Source organism: Lissotriton helveticus, chromosome 11, assembly GCF_964261635.1.
Source record: "Lissotriton helveticus chromosome 11, aLisHel1.1, whole genome shotgun sequence".
NCBI lineage: Eukaryota > Metazoa > Chordata > Amphibia > Caudata > Salamandridae > Lissotriton > Lissotriton helveticus.
In genome coordinates, this window is record NC_136072.1 from 1,001,866,236 (window position 1) to 1,001,887,713 (window position 21,478).

The window sequence follows — 21,478 nt, forward strand, 5'->3', positions numbered from 1 at the left end:
ATGCACAGTTCGGACAGGTTTCGATAAAATACCATCTCTGAATAAGTAATGCTGATCGCAAAGTTTAGGCATAAGTGGAGAACCACTTGATAGGTGTTCCCTTCCTTTACCCATATATGAAAGTATCTACAACATTAGATGTAGCTATGTATAGTTTCAATGCCACATTGGGACTGGTCATATTCAGATATTTTGGAATCTAGGCCATGAAATCCTTCCTAGCAAAAAGATAATGATCTGCACTGATACCACAACAGAGAATGTTTTATGCCCACAAGCAGTGTTTCTCACTTTCCAAGTAGTGCAGGCTTGTAGTGCACATGTGGCAATGGAACTGGAGACCTTTTTTTATGGATCACTTATGAAGCTGGAATCGTGTGTGCCCAGAAGACCCGATGAGCCTAACTGAATATGCTTCTCATATATAGACATGATACAGCAAAATAATGAACCTGCTGTTTAATCATTGGTGCAAATATAACTAAATCTCTGTGCATCAGGGAGCAATACAGTTTTATTTTGACCTCTGTAATGGTAAGCGATTTGTCTTCTTCATAACACACATTCCCACCAAGTTAGCTGGTATGGTTACATACAGGACAATTACTTCTCTGATCCACAAGATAGTCCATAAATTATGAAGCAGCTCAGAGCCCAGCAAGGGTTGATCGTTGTACCTCCTGAGATTGCAAGGGAGATCCTTCTGTTGTTATTCACAAGCAAAGATTCAGGTTATGACCTAACTCCCCCTGCTCTCTTTCGCCTTGGCCCCAACACCCCTGATTCATTAATCACAGATCATCTTATCATCAAACTAATTTAATTTGGTTCCAATTACACCATAAATTGTTCTCGGACGTGGTCAATGCTGGTGTAGGATTTTAGTTTCCCGGCATGTTAAGGACACAAGGTTGTGTGTCCTTAACATGTCCTGTTCAATGGCAGTCTTTTAGAGTGCTATCTCCACCAACCATGATGGCTCATTGCATATAGAGTAGTTAAGCTGCCACCATCTTTGGAAGAGTTGGCACCGAATGGCCCAGCTGGGTATGTATGAGCTGGTGGCGTGTTCACATGCACTGACCTCTAAGTTGGGCAGCTAAGCCACCAGGCACCAGAATGTAAAATCTGTTGTAGACAGATTCTCTTCTCGGTCCTCTGCTACATCAGACCCTTGGTTTTGTTATGAGGTCAGCTTTTACGTGCAGGCCCTGTTCTTTGGAAGGCTGTTCAGTGTTGATGGCATAAATCAGTTTGCATTCTTATTTTGTACCTGCAACAGAGATAAGTGTCATTATCTCTATTTCTCCATGTTGTCTGCTTCAGTTCCTGTTGGGAAAGAAGCCTACGGAAAACCTGTAAAGCATGCATGTTGTTTGTATTATTACAATATATTTTTACAAGTATGTCTAAATCATAAGAAGAACGGGGGACCTTTAGTCACATTTCAGGTCAACAAAAGTAGACTCACCACTGTTAGATGCCCGTTCTTGGCTTTGTAGACTTGTGGCTCCTGTCCACTTGTGAAGACAACAGTCCCTTCTTTCCCCATAAAATTAAATTTAACGCTGGAAAACACAGATCCATGTTGATGTTATTTTGCAATGTTATTTGTCGATGATAATGTTTGTTTTTATTTTAAAGTTTTTAGCAAATAGTAAGAAACAAGTTGAAAACTAAAAAATCAACAGTTTGAAAAATTTAGCTTGCAACAAGTTAGCATTAAAAACATCCAAATCTTGTGACGCTATTTACAAACATGTAAACTTTAATAGCGTTTGTGCGCTGCATTCTAAAGATTAGAGGCTGATTGGGATGATAGGTGTTTAATTTCTTTTTTGGGAAATTCTTTCAAGTAAGCACACTAACAAAACTATCCTCTCTGATTAATACGTCTGCCCCCAAAGCCTCAAAAGTTGTGGGAAAAGTGTGGAAGGGGAAGGAAATGGGGAAGAGAAAAATGCTGAAGTAGAGGCATGCATGTGCAACACACAAAATTCACTTGTCAACATCATGAAACCAACACCTCTTTAGCTCCTGAAATGAATCCAAACATCAGTGGGTCTATGCATAAATGTATCATCCCAAATCCCAATGCATTGCGGACTATTCCCAAAGTCCTTTATCAGGGGGTTAATGATCTATTTCGTTGTTCCAGCTTTTCTGCTCTTAATCCTGCAGCTATGAACCCTGCGTTGTGTGGGTACGTCTTGCAGGTCAGATATTAACCAGACAATTTACTTCTAAACCAGACCACACTAATTCCACAATGTGAATACGTTAAATGTATGCAACATACTGTACTATATTGTATACCACCAACCATTTATAATGTCACCATCAACCAAACTTTAATATGACCCCGCTATCTCTATCTGTAAGTGCTCTGTTAGACTTAGGTCTAGCCAGGAGCAATAAAATATAAAGGAAGGGTGACCCTACAAACCAACACGCATAAGTACACAAAGAGTACCCACAGTACTAAAAGGTCCCGAATCTGACAACCTTGTATATGAGGCCCCCACTTAACCTTTGTTTAGGTCTCACGTCTAGCGTTGCAGTGCGTAGCAGTGCACGCGTAGTGCGAGACCTCTTGTAAGGGGGTTCTAAAGCTGCTCACACGCTCGTGCATGTGAGCAGGCTTTCGCCGCCCGCCATTGGCTTCAACATGTTTTGTTTTTTTAAACGGCACGGGAATGGGCAAAGGCGGGCGCTTGTCCCGCCTTTGCGATTCATATAAGGGGGTGGTGATGGACAGAGTATCTGAATTAAGCAGAACACTCCTACCCAGTCAAAAGATCAGGGCTTGATCCATCACCGTTTTTTAGCTCACTGCATCACCCCAGTTCAGAACCTGGCTATATGCAAATTAGTCTGACCCCATGCCTCATGGGAACAGGGCAGACCAAACTACCAAGCCAATTCTTCACTGGAAAGGAGACAAGCTTCCGGGGACCGGTTTCTGGCATTGCAGCCGTCTTCGGCCCGGCTTGCTTGAATCCTGGTGGTGCAGTGAGCAAGGGACTCATGTCTGAGCATACCCTTCCACACTTGTGGTGGCTAAAACGATTCATATAAGGGGGTGGTGATGGACAGAGTATCTGAATTAAGCAGAACACTCCTACCCAGTCAAAAGATCAGGGCTTGATCCATCACCGTTTTTTAGCTCACTGCATCACCCCAGTTCAGAACCTGGCTATATGCAAATTAGTCTGACCCCATGCCTCATGGGAACAGGGCAGACCAAACTACCAAGCCAATTCTTCACTGGAAAGGAGACAAGCTTCCGGGGACCGGTTTCTGGCATTGCAGCCGTCTTCGGCCCGGCTTGCTTGAATCCTGGTGGTGCAGTGAGCAAGGGACTCATGTCTGAGCATACCCTTCCACACTTGTGGTGGCTAAAACGATTCATATAAGGGGGTGGTGATGGACAGAGTATCTGAATTAAGCAGAACACTCCTACCCAGTCAAAAGATCAGGGCTTGATCCATCACCGTTTTTTAGCTCACTGCATCGCCCCAGTTCAGAACCTGGCTATATGCAAATTAGTCTGACCCCATGCCTCATGGGAACAGGGCAGACCAAACTACCAAGCCAATTCTTCACTGGAAAGGAGACAAGCTTCCGGGGACCGGTTTCTGGCATTGCAGCCGTCTTCGGCCCGGCTTGCTTGAATCCTGGTGGTGCAGTGAGCAAGGGACTCATGTCTGAGCATACCCTTCCACACTTGTGGTGGCTAAAACGATTCATATAAGGGGGTGGTGATGGACAGAGTATCTGAATTAAGCAGAACACTCCTACCCAGTCAAAAGATCAGGGCTTGATCCATCACCGTTTTTAGCTCACTGCATCACCCCAGTTCAGAACCTGGCTATATGCAAATTAGTCTGACCCCATGCCTCATGGGAACAGGGCAGACCAAACTACCAAGCCAATTCTTCACTGGAAAGGAGACAAGCTTCCGGGGACCGGTTTCTGGCATTGCAGCCGTCTTCGGCCCGGCTTGCTTGAATCCTGGTGGTGCAGTGAGCAAGGGACTCATGTCTGAGCATACCCTTCCACACTGGTGGTGGCTAAAACGATTCATATAAGGGGGTGGTGATGGACAGAGTATCTGAATTAAGCAGAACACTCCTACCCAGTCAAAAGATCAGGGCTTGATCCATCACCGTTTTTTAGCTCACTGCATCACCCCAGTTCAGAACCTGGCTATATGCAAATTAGTCTGACCCCATGCCTCATGGGAACAGGGCAGACCAAACTACCAAGCCAATTCTTCACTGGAAAGGAGACAAGCTTCCGGGGACCGGTTTCTGGCATTGCAGCCGTCTTCGGCCCGGCTTGCTTGAATCCTGGTGGTGCAGTGAGCAAGGGACTCATGTCTGAGCATACCCTTCCACACTTGTGGTGGCTAAAACGATTCATATAAGGGGGTGGTGATGGACAGAGTATCTGAATTAAGCAGAACACTCCTACCCAGTCAAAAGATCAGGGCTTGATCCATCACCGTTTTTTAGCTCACTGCATCACCCCAGTTCAGAACCTGGCTATATGCAAATTAGTCTGACCCCATGCCTCATGGGAACAGGGCAGACCAAACTACCAAGCCAATTCTTCACTGGAAAGGAGACAAGCTTCCGGGGACCGGTTTCTGGCATTGCAGCCGTCTTCGGCCCGGCTTGCTTGAATCCTGGTGGTGCAGTGAGCAAGGGACTCATGTCTGAGCATACCCTTCCACACTTGTGGTGGCTAAAACGATTCATATAAGGGGGTGGTGATGGACAGAGTATCTGAATTAAGCAGAACACTCCTACCCAGTCAAAAGATCAGGGCTTGATCCATCACCGTTTTTTAGCTCACTGCATCACCCCAGTTCAGAACCTGGCTATATGCAAATTAGTCTGACCCCATGCCTCATGGGAACAGGGCAGACCAAACTACCAAGCCAATTCTTCACTGGAAAGGAGACAAGCTTCCGGGGACCGGTTTCTGGCATTGCAGCCGTCTTCGGCCCGGCTTGCTTGAATCCTGGTGGTGCAGTGAGCAAGGGACTCATGTCTGAGCATACCCTTCCACACTTGTGGTGGCTAAAACGATTCATATAAGGGGGTGGTGATGGACAGAGTATCTGAATTAAGCAGAACACTCCTACCCAGTCAAAAGATCAGGGCTTGATCCATCACCGTTTTTTAGCTCACTGCATCACCCCAGTTCAGAACCTGGCTATATGCAAATTAGTCTGACCCCATGCCTCATGGGAACAGGGCAGACCAAACTACCAAGCCAATTCTTCACTGGAAAGGAGACAAGCTTCCGGGGACCGGTTTCTGACATTGCAGCCGTCTTCGGCCCGGCTTGCTTGAATCCTGGTGGTGCAGTGAGCAAGGGACTCATGTCTGAGCATACCCTTCCACACTTGTGGTGGCTAAAACGATTCATATAAGGGGGTGGTGATGGACAGAGTATCTGAATTAAGCAGAACACTCCTACTCAGTCAAAAGATCAGGGCTTGATCCATCACCGTTTTTTAGCTCACTGCATCACCCCAGTTCAGAACCTGGCTATATGCAAATTAGTCTGACCCCATGCCTCATGGGAACAGGGCAGACCAAACTACCAAGCCAATTCTTCACTGGAAAGGAGACAAGCTTCCGGGGACCGGTTTCTGGCATTGCAGCCGTCTTCGGCCCGGCTTGCTTGAATCCTGGTGGTGCAGTGAGCAAGGGACTCATGTCTGAGCATACCCTTCCACACTTGTGGTGGCTAAAACGATTCATATAAGGGGGTGGTGATGGACAGAGTATCTGAATTAAGCAGAACACTCCTACCCAGTCAAAAGATCAGGGCTTGATCCATCACCGTTTTTTAGCTCACTGCATCACCCCAGTTCAGAACCTGGCTATATGCAAATTAGTCTGACCCCATGCCTCATGGGAACAGGGCAGACCAAACTACCAAGCCAATTCTTCACTGGAAAGGAGACAAGCTTCCGGGGACCGGTTTCTGGCATTGCAGCCGTCTTCGGCCCGGCTTGCTTGAATCCTGGTGGTGCAGTGAGCAAGGGACTCATGTCTGAGCATACCCTTCCACACTAGTGGTGGCTAAAACGATTCATATAAGGGGGTGGTGATGGACAGAGTATCTGAATTAAGCAGAACACTCCTACCCAGTCAAAAGATCAGGGCTTGATCCATCACCGTTTTTTAGCTCACTGCATCACCCCAGTTCAGAACCTGGCTATATGCAAATTAGTCTGACCCCATGCCTCATGGGAACAGGGCAGACCAAACTACCAAGCCAATTCTTCACTGGAAAGGAGACAAGCTTCCGGGGACCGGTTTCTGGCATTGCAGCCGTCTTCGGCCCGGCTTGCTTGAATCCTGGTGGTGCAGTGAGCAAGGGACTCATGTCTGAGCATACCCTTCCACACTTGTGGTGGCTAAAACGATTCATATAAGGGGGTGGTGATGGACAGAGTATCTGAATTAAGCAGAACACTCCTACCCAGTCAAAAGATCATGGCTTGATCCATCACCGTTTTTTAGCTCACTGCATCACCCCAGTTCAGAACCTGGCTATATGCAAATTAGTCTGACCCCATGCCTCATGGGAACAGGGCAGACCAAACTACCAAGCCAATTCTTCACTGGAAAGGAGACAAGCTTCCGGGGACCGGTTTCTGGCATTGCAGCCGTGTTCGGCCCGGCTTGCTTGAATCCTGGTGGTGCAGTGAGCAAGGGACTCATGTCTGAGCATACCCTTCCACACTTGTGGTGGCTAAAACGATTCATATAAGGGGGTGGTGATGGACAGAGTATCTGAATTAAGCAGAACACTCCTACCCAGTCAAAAGATCAGGGCTTGATCCATCACCGTTTTTAGCTCACTGCATCACCCCAGTTCAGAACCTGGCTATATGCAAATTAGTCTGACCCCATGCCTCATGGGAACAGGGCAGACCAAACTACCAAGCCAATTCTTCACTGGAAAGGAGACAAGCTTCCGGGGACCGGTTTCTGGCATTGCAGCCGTCTTCGGCCCGGCTTGCTTGAATCCTGGTGGTGCAGTGAGCAAGAGACTCATGTCTGAGCATACCCTTCCACACTTGTGGTGGCAAAAACGATTCATATAAGGGGGTGGTGATGGACAGAGTATCTGAATTAAGCAGAACACTCCTACCCAGTCAAAAGATCAGGGCTTGATCCATCACCGTTTTTTAGCTCACTGCATCACCCCAGTTCAGAACCTGGCTATATGCAAATTAGTCTGACCCCATGCCTCATGGGAACAGGGCAGACCAAACTACCAAGCCAATTCTTCACTGGAAAGGAGACAAGCTTCCGGGGACCGGTTTCTGGCATTGCAGCCGTCTTCGGCCCGGCTTGCTTGAATCCTGGTGGTGCAGTGAGCAAGGGACTCATGTCTGAGCATACCCTTCCACACTTGTGGTGGCTAAAACGATTCATATAAGGGGGTGGTGATGGACAGAGTATCTGAATTAAGCAGAACACTCCTACCCAGTCAAAAGATCAGGGCTTGATCCATCACCGTTTTTTAGCTCACTGCATCACCCCAGTTCAGAACCTGGCTATATGCAAATTAGTCTGACCCCATGCCTCATGGGAACAGGGCAGACCAAACTACCAAGCCAATTCTTCACTGGAAAGGAGACAAGCTTCCGGGGACCGGTTTCTGGCATTGCAGCCGTCTTCGGCCCGGCTTGCTTGAATCCTGGTGGTGCAGTGAGCAAGGGACTCATGTCTGAGCATACCCTACCACACTTGTGGTGGCTAAAACGATTCATATAAGGGGGTGGTGATGGACAGAGTATCTGAATTAAGCAGAACACTCCTACCCAGTCAAAAGATCATGGCTTGATCCATCACCGTTTTTTAGCTCACTGCATCACCCCAGTTCAGAACCTGGCTATATGCAAATTAGTCTGACCCCATGCCTCATGGGAACAGGGCAGACCAAACTACCAAGCCAATTCTTCACTGGAAAGGAGACAAGCTTCCGGGGACCGGTTTCTGGCATTGCAGCCGTCTTCGGCCCGGCTTGCTTGAATCCTGGTGGTGCAGTGAGCAAGGGACTCATGTCTGAGCATACCCTTCCACACTTGTGGTGGCAAAAACGATTCATATAAGGGGGTGGTGATGGACAGAGTATCTGAATTAAGCAGAACACTCCTACCCAGTCAAAAGATCAGGGCTTGATCCATCACCGTTTTTAGCGCACTGCATCACCCCAGTTCAGAACCTGGCTATATGCAAATTAGTCTGACCCCATGCCTCATGGGAACAGGGCAGACCAAACTACCAAGCCAATTCTTCACTGGAAAGGATACAAGCTTCAGGGGACCGGTTTCTGGCATTGCAGCCGTCTTCGGCCCGGCTTGCTTGAATCCTGGTGGTGCAGTGAGCAAGGGACTCATGTCTGAGCATACCCTTCCACACTTGTGGTGGCTAAAACGATTCATATAAGGGGGTGGTGATGGACAGAGTATCTGAATTAAGCAGAACACTCCTACCCAGTCAAAAGATCAGGGCTTGATCCATCACCGTTTTTTAGCTCACTGCATCACCCCAGTTCAGAACCTGGCTATATGCAAATTAGTCTGACCCCATGCCTCATGGGAACAGGGCAGACCAAACTACCAAGCCAATTCTTCACTGGAAAGGAGACAAGCTTCCGGGGACCGGTTTCTGGCATTGCAGCCGTCTTCGGCCCGGCTTGCTTGAATCCTGGTGGTGCAGTGAGCAAGGGACTCATGTCTGAGCATACCCTTCCACACTTGTGGTGGCTAAAACGATTCATATAAGGGGGTGGTGATGGACAGAGTATCTGAATTAAGCAGAACACTCCTACCCAGTCAAAAGATCAGGGCTTGATCCATCACCGTTTTTTAGCTCACTGCATCACCCCAGTTCAGAACCTGGCTATATGCAAATTAGTCTGACCCCATGCCTCATGGGAACAGGGCAGACCAAACTACCAAGCCAATTCTTCACTGGAAAGGAGACAAGCTTCCGGGGACCGGTTTCTGGCATTGCAGCCGTCTTCGGCCCGGCTTGCTTGAATCCTGGTGGTGCAGTGAGCAAGGGACTCATGTCTGAGCATACCCTTCCACACTGGTGGTGGCTAAAACGATTCATATAAGGGGGTGGTGATGGACAGAGTATCTGAATTAAGCAGAACACTCCTACCCAGTCAAAAGATCAGGGCTTGATCCATCACCGTTTTTTAGCTCACTGTATCACCCCAGTTCAGAACCTGGCTATATGCAAATTAGTCTGACCCCATGCCTCATGGGAACAGGGCAGACCAAACTACCAAGCCAATTCTTCACTGGAAAGGAGACAAGCTTCCGGGGACCGGTTTCTGGCATTGCAGCCGTCTTCGGCCCGGCTTGCTTGAATCCTGGTGGTGCAGTGAGCAAGGGACTCATGTCTGAGCATACCCTTCCACACTTGTGGTGGCTAAAACAATTCATATAACGGGGTGGTGATGGACAGAGTATCTGAATTAAGCAGAACACTCCTACCCAGTCAAAAGATCATGGCTTGATCCATCACCGTTTTTTAGCTCACTGCATCACCCCAGTTCAGAACCTGGCTATATGCAAATTAGTCTGACCCCATGCCTCATGGGAACAGGGCAGACCAAACTACCAAGCCAATTCTTCACTGGAAAGGAGACAAGCTTCCGGGGACCGGTTTCTGGCATTGCAGCCGTCTTCGGCCCGGCTTGCTTGAATCCTGGTGGTGCAGTGAGCAAGGGACTCATGTCTGAGCATACCCTTCCACACTTGTGGTGGCAAAAACGATTCATATAAGGGGGTGGTGATGGACAGAGTATCTGAATTAAGCAGAACACTCCTACCCAGTCAAAAGATCAGGGCTTGATCCATCACCGTTTTTAGCTCACTGCATCACCCCAGTTCAGAACCTGGCTATATGCAAATTAGTCTGACCCCATGCCTCATGGGAACAGGGCAGACCAAACTACCAAGCCAATTCTTCACTGGAAAGGAGACAAGCTTCAGGGGACCGGTTTCTGGCATTGCAGCCGTCTTCGGCCCGGCTTGCTTGAATCCTGGTGGTGCAGTGAGCAAGGGACTCATGTCTGAGCATACCCTTCCACACTTGTGGTGGCTAAAACGATTCATATAAGGGGGTGGTGATGGACAGAGTATCTGAATTAAGCAGAACACTCCTACCCAGTCAAAAGATCAGGGCTTGATCCATCACCGTTTTTTAGCTCACTGCATCACCCCAGTTCAGAACCTGGCTATATGCAAATTAGTCTGACCCCATGCCTCATGGGAACAGGGCAGACCAAACTACCAAGCCAATTCTTCACTGGAAAGGAGACAAGCTTCCGGGGACCGGTTTCTGGCATTGCAGCCGTCTTCGGCCCGGCTTGCTTGAATCCTGGTGGTGCAGTGAGCAAGGGACTCATGTCTGAGCATACCCTTCCACACTTGTGGTGGCTAAAACAATTCATATAACGGGGTGGTGATGGACAGAGTATCTGAATTAAGCAGAACACTCCTACCCAGTCAAAAGATCATGGCTTGATCCATCACCGTTTTTTAGCTCACTGCATCACCCCAGTTCAGAACCTGGCTATATGCAAATTAGTCTGACCCCATGCCTCATGGGAACAGGGCAGACCAAACTACCAAGCCAATTCTTCACTGGAAAGGAGACAAGCTTCCGGGGACCGGTTTCTGGCATTGCAGCCGTCTTCGGCCCGGCTTGCTTGAATCCTGGTGGTGCAGTGAGCAAGGGACTCATGTCTGAGCATACCCTTCCACACTTGTGGTGGCAAAAACGATTCATATAAGGGGGTGGTGATGGACAGAGTATCTGAATTAAGCAGAACACTCCTACCCAGTCAAAAGATCAGGGCTTGATCCATCACCGTTTTTAGCTCACTGCATCACCCCAGTTCAGAACCTGGCTATATGCAAATTAGTCTGACCCCATGCCTCATGGGAACAGGGCAGACCAAACTACCAAGCCAATTCTTCACTGGAAAGGAGACAAGCTTCAGGGGACCGGTTTCTGGCATTGCAGCCGTCTTCGGCCCGGCTTGCTTGAATCCTGGTGGTGCAGTGAGCAAGGGACTCATGTCTGAGCATACCCTTCCACACTTGTGGTGGCTAAAACGATTCATATAAGGGGGTGGTGATGGACAGAGTATCTGAATTAAGCAGAACACTCCTACCCAGTCAAAAGATCAGGGCTTGATCCATCACCGTTTTTTAGCTCACTGCATCACCCCAGTTCAGAACCTGGCTATATGCAAATTAGTCTGACCCCATGCCTCATGGGAACAGGGCAGACCAAACTACCAAGCCAATTCTTCACTGGAAAGGAGACAAGCTTCCGGGGACCGGTTTCTGGCATTGCAGCCGTCTTCGGCCCGGCTTGCTTGAATCCTGGTGGTGCAGTGAGCAAGGGACTCATGTCTGAGCATACCCTTCCACACTTGTGGTGGCTAAAACGATTCATATAAGGGGGTGGTGATGGACAGAGTATCTGAATTAAGCAGAACACTCCTACCCAGTCAAAAGATCAGGGCTTGATCCATCACCGTTTTTTAGCTCACTGCATCACCCCAGTTCAGAACCTGGCTATATGCAAATTAGTCTGACCCCATGCCTCATGGGAACAGGGCAGACCAAACTACCAAGCCAATTCTTCACTGGAAAGGAGACAAGCTTCCGGGGACCGGTTTCTGGCATTGCAGCCGTCTTCGGCCCGGCTTGCTTGAATCCTGGTGGTGCAGTGAGCAAGGGACTCATGTCTGAGCATACCCTTCCACACTGGTGGTGGCTAAAACGATTCATATAAGGGGGTGGTGATGGACAGAGTATCTGAATTAAGCAGAACACTCCTACCCAGTCAAAAGATCAGGGCTTGATCCATCACCGTTTTTTAGCTCACTGTATCACCCCAGTTCAGAACCTGGCTATATGCAAATTAGTCTGACCCCATGCCTCATGGGAACAGGGCAGACCAAACTACCAAGCCAATTCTTCACTGGAAAGGAGACAAGCTTCCGGGGACCGGTTTCTGGCATTGCAGCCGTCTTCGGCCCGGCTTGCTTGAATCCTGGTGGTGCAGTGAGCAAGGGACTCATGTCTGAGCATACCCTTCCACACTTGTGGTGGCTAAAACAATTCATATAACGGGGTGGTGATGGACAGAGTATCTGAATTAAGCAGAACACTCCTACCCAGTCAAAAGATCAGGGCTTGATCCATCACCGTTTTTTAGCTCACTGCATCACCCCAGTTCAGAACCTGGCTATATGCAAATTAGTCTGACCCCATGCCTCATGGGAACAGGGCAGACCAAACTACCAAGCCAATTCTTCACTGGAAAGGAGACAAGCTTCCGGGGACCGGTTTCTGGCATTGCAGCCGTCTTCGGCCCGGCTTGCTTGAATCCTGGTGGTGCAGTGAGCAAGGGACTCATGTCTGAGCATACCCTTCCACACTTGTGGTGGCTAAAACGACTCATATAAGGGGGTGGTGATGGACAGAGTATCTGAATTAAGCAGAACACTCCTACCCAGTCAAAAGATCAGGGCTTGATCCATCACCGTTTTTTAGCTCACTGCATTACCCCAGTTCAGAACCTGGCTATATGCAAATTAGTCTGACCCCATGCCTCATGGGAACAGGGCAGACCAAACTACCAAGCCAATTCTTCACTGGAAAGGAGACAAGCTTCCGGGGACCGGTTTCTGGCATTGCAGCCGTCTTCGGCCCGGCTTGCTTGAATCCTGGTGGTGCAGTGAGCAAGGGACTCATGTCTGAGCATACCCTTCCACACTTGTGGTGGCTAAAACGATTCATATAAGGGGGTGGTGATGGACAGAGTATCTGAATTAAGCAGAACACTCCTACCCAGTCAAAAGATCAGGGCTTGATCCATCACCGTTTTTTAGCTCACTGCATCACCCCAGTTCAGAACCTGGCTATATGCAAATTTGTCTGACCCCATGCCTCATGGGAACAGGGCAGACCAAACTACCAAGCCAATTCTTCACTGGAAAGGAGACAAGCTTCCGGGGACCGGTTTCTGGCATTGCAGCCGTCTTCGGCCCGGCTTGCTTGAATCCTGGTGGTGCAGTGAGCAAGGGACTCATGTCTGAGCATACCCTTCCACACTTGTGGTGGCTAAAACGATTCATATAAGGGGGTGGTGATGGACAGAGTATCTGAATTAAGCAGAACACTCCTACCCAGTCAAAAGATCAGGGCTTGATCCATCACCGTTTTTTAGCTCACTGCATCACCCCAGTTCAGAACCTGGCTATATGCAAATTAGTCTGACCCCATGCTTCATGGGAACAGGGCAGACCAAACTACCAAGCCAATTCTTCACTGGAAAGGAGACAAGCTTCCGGGGACCGGTTTCTGACATTGCAGCCGTCTTCGGCCCGGCTTGCTTGAATCCTGGTGGTGCAGTGAGCAAGGGACTCATGTCTGAGCATACCCTTCCACACTTGTGGTGGCTAAAACGATTCATATAAGGGGGTGGTGATGGACAGAGTATCTGAATTAAGCAGAACACTCCTACTCAGTCAAAAGATCAGGGCTTGATCCATCACCGTTTTTTAGCTCACTGCATCACCCCAGTTCAGAACCTGGCTATATGCAAATTAGTCTGACCCCATGCCTCATGGGAACAGGGCAGACCAAACTACCAAGCCAATTCTTCACTGGAAAGGAGACAAGCTTCCGGGGACCGGTTTCTGGCATTGCAGCCGTCTTCGGCCCGGCTTGCTTGAATCCTGGTGGTGCAGTGAGCAAGGGACTCATGTCTGAGCATACCCTTCCACACTTGTGGTGGCTAAAACGATTCATATAAGGGGGTGGTGATGGACAGAGTATCTGAATTAAGCAGAACACTCCTACCCAGTCAAAAGATCAGGGCTTGATCCATCACCGTTTTTTAGCTCACTGCATCACCCCAGTTCAGAACCTGGCTATATGCAAATTAGTCTGACCCCATGCCTCATGGGAACAGGGCAGACCAAACTACCAAACTAATTCTTCACTGGAAAGGAGACAAGCTTCCGGGGACCGGTTTCTGGCATTGCAGCCGTCTTCGGCCCGGCTTGCTTGAATCCTGGTGGTGCAGTGAGCAAGGGACTCATGTCTGAGCATACCCTTCCACACTAGTGGTGGCTAAAACGATTCATATAAGGGGGTGGTGATGGACAGAGTATCTGAATTAAGCAGAACACTCCTACCCAGTAAAAAGATCAGGGCTTGATCCATCACCGTTTTTTAGCTCACTGCATCACCCCAGTTCAGAACCTGGCTATATGCAAATTAGTCTGACCCCATGCCTCATGGGAACAGGGCAGACCAAACTACCAAGCCAATTCTTCACTGGAAAGGAGACAAGCTTCCGGGGACCGGTTTCTGGCATTGCAGCCGTCTTCGGCCCGGCTTGCTTGAATCCTGGTGGTGCAGTGAGCAAGGGACTCATGTCTGAGCATACCCTTCCACACTTGTGGTGGCTAAAACGATTCATATAAGGGGGTGGTGATGGACAGAGTATCTGAATTAAGCAGAACACTCCTACCCAGTCAAAAGATCAGGGCTTGATCCATCACCGTTTTTTAGCTCACTGCATCACCCCAGTTCAGAACCTGGCTATATGCAAATTAGTCTGACCCCATGCCTCATGGGAACAGGGCAGACCAAACTACCTAGCCAATTCTTCACTGGAAAGGAGACAAGCTTCCGGGGACCGGTTTCTGGCATTGCAGCCGTCTTCGGCCCGGCTTGCTTGAATCCTGGTGGTGCAGAGAGCAAGGGACTCATGTCTGAGCATACCCTACCACACTTGTGGTGGCTAAAACGATTCATATAAGGGGGTGGTGATGGACAGAGTATCTGAATTAAGCAGAACACTCCTACCCAGTCAAAAGATCATGGCTTGATCCATCACCGTTTTTTAGCTCACTGCATCACCCCAGTTCAGAACCTGGCTATATGCAAATTAGTCTGACCCCATGCCTCATGGGAACAGGGCAGACCAAACTACCAAGCCAATTCTTCACTGGAAAGGAGACAAGCTTCCGGGGACCGGTTTCTGGCATTGCAGCCGTCTTCGGCCCGGCTTGCTTGAATCCTGGTGGTGCAGTGAGCAAGGGACTCATGTCTGAGCATACCCTTCCACACTTGTGGTGGCTAAAACGATTCATATAAGGGGGTGGTGATGGACAGAGTATCTGAATTAAGCAGAACACTCCTACCCAGTCAAAAGATCAGGGCTTGATCCATCACCGTTTTTAGCTCACTGCATCACCCCAGTTCAGAACCTGGCTATATGCAAATTAGTCTGACCCCATGCCTCAATGGAACAGGGCAGACCAAACTACCAAGCCAATTCTTCACTGGAAAGGAGACAAGCTTCCGGGGACCGGTTTCTGGCATTGCAGCCGTCTTCGGCCCGGCTTGCTTGAATCCTGGTGGTGCAGTGAGCAAGAGACTCATGTCTGAGCATACCCTTCCACACTTGTGGTGGCAAAAACGATTCATATAAGGGGGTGGTGATGGACAGAGTATCTGAATTAAGCAGAACACTCCTACCCAGTCAAAAGATCAGGGCTTGATCCATCACCGTTTTTTAGCTCACTGCATCACCCCAGTTCAGAACCTGGCTATATGCAAATTAGTCTGACCCCATGCCTCATGGGAACAGGGCAGACCAAACTACCAAGCCAATTCTTCACTGGAAAGGAGACAAGCTTCAGGGGACCGGTTTCTGGCATTGCAGCCGTCTTCGGCCTGGCTTGCTTGAATCCTGGTGGTGCAGTGAGCAAGGGACTCATGTCTGAGCATACCCTTCCGCACTGGTGGTGGCTAAAACGATTCATATAAGGGGGTGGTGATGGACAGAGTATCTGAATTAAGCAGAACACTCCTACCCAGTCAAAAGATCAGGGCTTGATCCATCACCGTTTTTTAGCTCACTGCATCACCCCAGTTCAGAACCTGGCTATATGCAAATTAGTCTGACCCCATGCCTCATGGGAACAGGGCAGACCAAACTACCAAGCCAATTCTTCACTGGAAAGGAGACAAGCTTCCGGGGACCGGTTTCTGGCATTGCAGCCGTCTTCGGCCCGGCTTGCTTGAATCCTGGTGGTGCAGTGAGCAAGGGACTCATGTCTGAGCATACCCTTCCACACTTGTGGTGGCTAAAACGATTCATATAAGGGGGTGGTGATGGACAGAGTATCTGAATTAAGCAGAACACTCCTACCCAGTCAAAAGATCAGGGCTTGATCCATCACCGTTTTTTAGCTCACTGCATCACCCCAGTTCAGAACCTGGCTATATGCAAATTAGTCTGACCCCATGCCTCATGGGAACAGGGCAGACCAAACTACCAAGCCAATTCTTCACTGGAAAGGAGACAAGCTTCCGGGGACCGGTTTCTGGCATTGCAGCCGTCTTCGGCCCGGCTTGCTTGAATCCTGGTGGTGCAGTGAGCAAGGGACTCATGTCTGAGCATACCCTTCCACACTTGTGGTGGCTAAAACGATTCATATAAGGGGGTGGTGATGGACAGAGTATCTGAATTAAGCAGAACACTCCTACCCAGTCAAAAGATCAGGGCTTGATCCATCACCGTTTATTAGCTCACTGCATCACCCCAGTTCAGAACCTGGCTATATGCAAATTAGTCTGACCCCATGCCTCATGGGAACAGGGCAGACCAAACTACCAAGCCAATTCTTCACTGGAAAGGAGACAAGCTTCCGGGGACCGGTTTCTGGCATTGCAGCCGTCTTCGGCCCGGCTTGCTTGAATCCTGGTGGTGCAGTGAGCAAGGGACTCATGTCTGAGCATACCCTTCCACACTTGTGGTGGCTAAAACGATTCATATAAGGGGGTGGTGATGGACAGAGTATCTGAATTAAGCAGAACACTCCTACCCAGTCAAAAGATCAGGGCTTGATCCATCACCGTTTTTTAGCTCACTGCATCACCCCAGTTCAGAACCTGGCTATATGCAAATTAGTCTGACCCCATGCCTCATGGGAACAGGGCAGACCAAACTACCAAGCCAATTCTTCACTGGAAAGGAGACAAGCTTCCGGGGACCGGTTTCTGGCATTGCAGCCGTCTTCGGCCCGGCTTGCTTGAATCCTGGTGGTGCAGTGAGCAAGGGACTCATGTCTGAGCATACCCTTCCACACTTGTGGTGGCTAAAACGATTCATATAAGGGGGTGGTGATGGACAGAGTATCTGAATTAAGCAGAACACTCCTACCCAGTCAAAAGATCAGGGCTTGATCCATCACCGTTTTTTAGCTCACTGCATCACCCCAGTTCAGAACCTGGCTATATGCAAATTAGTCTGACCCCATGCCTCATGGGAACAGGGCAGACCAAACTACCAAGCCAATTCTTCACTGGAAAGGAGACAAGCTTCCGGGGACCGGTTTCTGGCATTGCAGCCGTCTTCGGCCCGGCTTGCTTGAATCCTGGTGGTGCAGTGAGCAAGGGACTCATGTCTGAGCATACCCTTCCACACTGGTGGTGGCTAAAACGATTCATATAAGGGGGTGGTGATGGACAGAGTATCTGAATTAAGCAGAACACTCCTACCCAGTCAAAAGATCAGGGCTTGATCCATCACCGTTTTTTAGCTCACTGTATCACCCCAGTTCAGAACCTGGCTATATGCAAATTAGTCTGACCCCATGCCTCATGGGAACAGGGCAGACCAAACTACCAAGCCAATTCTTCACTGGAAAGGAGACAAGCTTCCGGGGACCGGTTTCTGGCATTGCAGCCGTCTTCGGCCCGGCTTGCTTGAATCCTGGTGGTGCAGTGAGCAAGGGACTCATGTCTGAGCATACCCTTCCACACTTGTGGTGGCTAAAACAATTCATATAACGGGGTGGTGATGGACAGAGTATCTGAATTAAGCAGAACACTCCTACCCAGTCAAAAGATCAGGGCTTGATCCATCACCGTTTTTTAGCTCACTGCATCACCCCAGTTCAGAACCTGGCTATATGCAAATTAGTCTGACCCCATGCCTCATGGGAACAGGGCAGACCAAACTACCAAGCCAATTCTTCACTGGAAAGGAGACAAGCTTCCGGGGACCGGTTTCTGGCATTGCAGCCGTCTTCGGCCCGGCTTGCTTGAATCCTGGTGGTGCAGTGAGCAAGGGACTCATGTCTGAGCATACCCTTCCACACTTGTGGTGGCTAAAACGATTCATATAAGGGGGTGGTGATGGACAGAGTATCTGAATTAAGCAGAACACTCCTACTCAGTCAAAAGATCAGGGCTTGATCCATCACCGTTTTTTAGCTCACTGCATCACCCCAGTTCAGAACCTGGCTATATGCAAATTAGTCTGACCCCATGCCTCATGGGAACAGGGCAGACCAAACTACCAAGCCAATTCTTCACTGGAAAGGAGACAAGCTTCCGGGGACCGGTTTCTGGCATTGCAGCCGTCTTCGGCCCGGCTTGCTTGAATCCTGGTGGTGCAGTGAGCAAGGGACTCATGTCTGAGCATACCCTTCCACACTTGTGGTGGCTAAAACGATTCATATAAGGGGGTGGTGATGGACAGAGTATCTGAATTAAGCAGAACACTCCTACCCAGTCAAAAGATCAGGGCTTGATCCATCACCGTTTTTTAGCTCACTGCATCACCCCAGTTCAGAACCTGGCTATATGCAAATTAGTCTGACCCCATGCCTCATGGGAACAGGGCAGACCAAACTACCAAACTAATTCTTCACTGGAAAGGAGACAAGCTTCCGGGGACCGGTTTCTGGCATTGCAGCCGTCTTCGGCCCGGCTTGCTTGAATCCTGGTGGTGCAGTGAGCAAGGGACTCATGTCTGAGCATACCCTTCCACACTAGTGGTGGCTAAAACGATTCATATAAGGGGGTGGTGATGGACAGAGTATCTGAATTAAGCAGAACACTCCTACCCAGTAAAAAGATCAGGGCTTGATCCATCACCGTTTTTTAGCTCACTGCATCACCCCAGTTCAGAACCTGGCTATATGCAAATTAGTCTGACCCCATGCCTCATGGGAACAGGGCAGACCAAACTACCAAGCCAATTCTTCACTGGAAAGGAGACAAGCTTCCGGGGACCGGTTTCTGGCATTGCAGCCGTCTTCGGCCCGGCTTGCTTGAATCCTGGTGGTGCAGTGAGCAAGGGACTCATGTCTGAGCATACCCTTCCACACTTGTGGTGGCTAAAACGATTCATATAAGGGGGTGGTGATGGACAGAGTATCTGAATTAAGCAGAACACTCCTACCCAGTCAAAAGATCAGGGCTTGATCCATCACCGTTTTTTAGCTCACTGCATCACCCCAGTTCAGAACCTGGCTATATGCAAATTAGTCTGACCCCATGCCTCATGGGAACAGGGCAGACCAAACTACCAAGCCAATTCTTCACTGGAAAGGAGACAAGCTTCCGGGGACCGGTTTCTGGCATTGCAGCCGTCTTCGGCCCGGCTTGCTTGAATCCTGGTGGTGCAGTGAGCAAGGGACTCATGTCTGAGCATACCCTACCACACTTGTGGTGGCTAAAACGATTCATATAAGGGGGTGGTGATGGACAGAGTATCTGAATTAAGCAGAACACTCCTACCCAGTCAAAAGATCAGGGCTTGATCCATCACCGTTTTTTAGCTCACTGCATCACCCCAGTTCAGAACCTGGCTATATGCAAATTAGTCTGACCCCATGCCTCATGGGAACAGGGCAGACCAAACTACCAAGCCAATTCTTCACTGGAAAGGAGACAAGCTTCCGGGGACCGGTTTCTGGCATTGCAGCCGTCTTCGGCCCGGCTTGCTTGAATCCTGGTGGTGCAGTGAGCAAGGGACTCATGTCTGAGCATACCCTTCCACACTTGTGGTGGCTAAAACGATTCATATAAGGGGGTGGTGATGGACAGAGTATCTGAATTAAGCAGAACACTCCTACCCAGTCAAAAGATCAGGGCTTGATCCATCACCGTTTTTTAGCTCACTGCATCACCCCAGTTCAGAACCTGGCTATATGCAAATTAGTCTGACCCCATGCCTCATGGGAACAGGGCAGACCAAACTACCAAGCCAATTCTTCACTGGAAAGGAGACAAGCTTCCGGGGACCGGTTTCTGGCATTGCAGCCGTCTTCGGCCCGGCTTGCTTGAATCCTGGTGGTGCAGTGAGCAAGGGACTCATGTCTGAGCATACCCTTCCACACTTGTGGTGGCTAAAACGACTCATATAAGGGGGTGGTGATGGACAGAGTATCTGAATTAAGCAGAACACTCCTACCCAGTCAAAAGATCAGGGCTTGATCCATCACCGTTTTTTAGCTCACTGCATCACCCCAGTTCAGAACCTGGCTATATGCAAATTAGTCTGACCCCATGCCTCATGGGAACAGGGCAGACCAAACTACCAAGCCAATTCTTCACTGGAAAGGAGACAAGCTTCCGGGGACCGGTTTCTGGCATTGCAGCCGTCTTCGGCCCGGCTTGCTTGAATCCTGGTGGTGCAGTGAGCAAGGGACTCATGTCTGAGCATACCCTTCCACACTTGTGGTGGCTAAAACGATTCATATAAGGGGGTGGTGATGGACAGAGTATCTGAATTAAGCAGAACACTCCTACCCAGTCAAAAGATCAGGGCTTGATCCATCACCGTTTTTTAGCTCACTGCATCACCCCAGTTCAGAACCTGGCTATATGCAAATTTGTCTGACCCCATGCCTCATGGGAACAGGGCAGACCAAACTACCAAGCCAATTCTTCACTGGAAAGGAGACAAGCTTCCGGGGACCGGTTTCTGGCATTGCAGCTGTCTTCGGCCCGGCTTGCTTGAATCCTGGTGGTGCAGTGAGCAAGGGACTCATGTCTGAGCATACCCTTCCACACTTGTGGTGGCTAAAACGATTCATATAAGGGGGTGGTGATGGACAGAGTATCTGAATTAAGCAGAACACTCCTACCCAGTCAAAAGATCAGGGCTTGATCCATCACCGTTTTTTAGCTCACTGCATCACCCCAGTTCAGAACCTGGCTATATGCAAATTAGTCTGACCCCATGCCTCATGGGAACAGGGCAGACCAAACTACCAAGCCAATTCTTCACTGGAAAGGAGACAAGCTTCCGGGGACCGGTTTCTGACATTGCAGCCGTCTTCGGCCCGGCTTGCTTGAATCCTGGTGGTGCAGTGAGCAAGGGACTCATGTCTGAGCATACCCTTCCACACTTGTGGTGGCTAAAACGATTCATATAAGGGGGTGGTGATGGACAGAGTATCTGAATTAAGCAGAACACTCCTACTCAGTCAAAAGATCAGGGCTTGATCCATCACCGTTTTTTAGCTCACTGCATCACCCCAGTTCAGAACCTGGCTATATGCAAATTAGTCTGACCCCATGCCTCATGGG

The 21,478-nt window shown here is 49.2% G+C and overlaps 1 protein-coding gene across 1 annotated transcript in view; it reads right to left on the minus strand.

The window, feature by feature from the left end:
* MYO1H (myosin IH) overlaps window positions 1-21,478 on the minus strand; it is a 749,175-nt gene that overhangs the window by 33,195 nt on the left and 694,502 nt on the right. Inside the window, exon 30 of the mRNA XM_078666099.1 lies at window positions 1,472-1,568. Coding sequence (XP_078522225.1) covers window positions 1,472-1,568 — 97 coding nt within the window. The remainder of the gene's footprint in view (window positions 1-1,471; window positions 1,569-21,478) is intronic.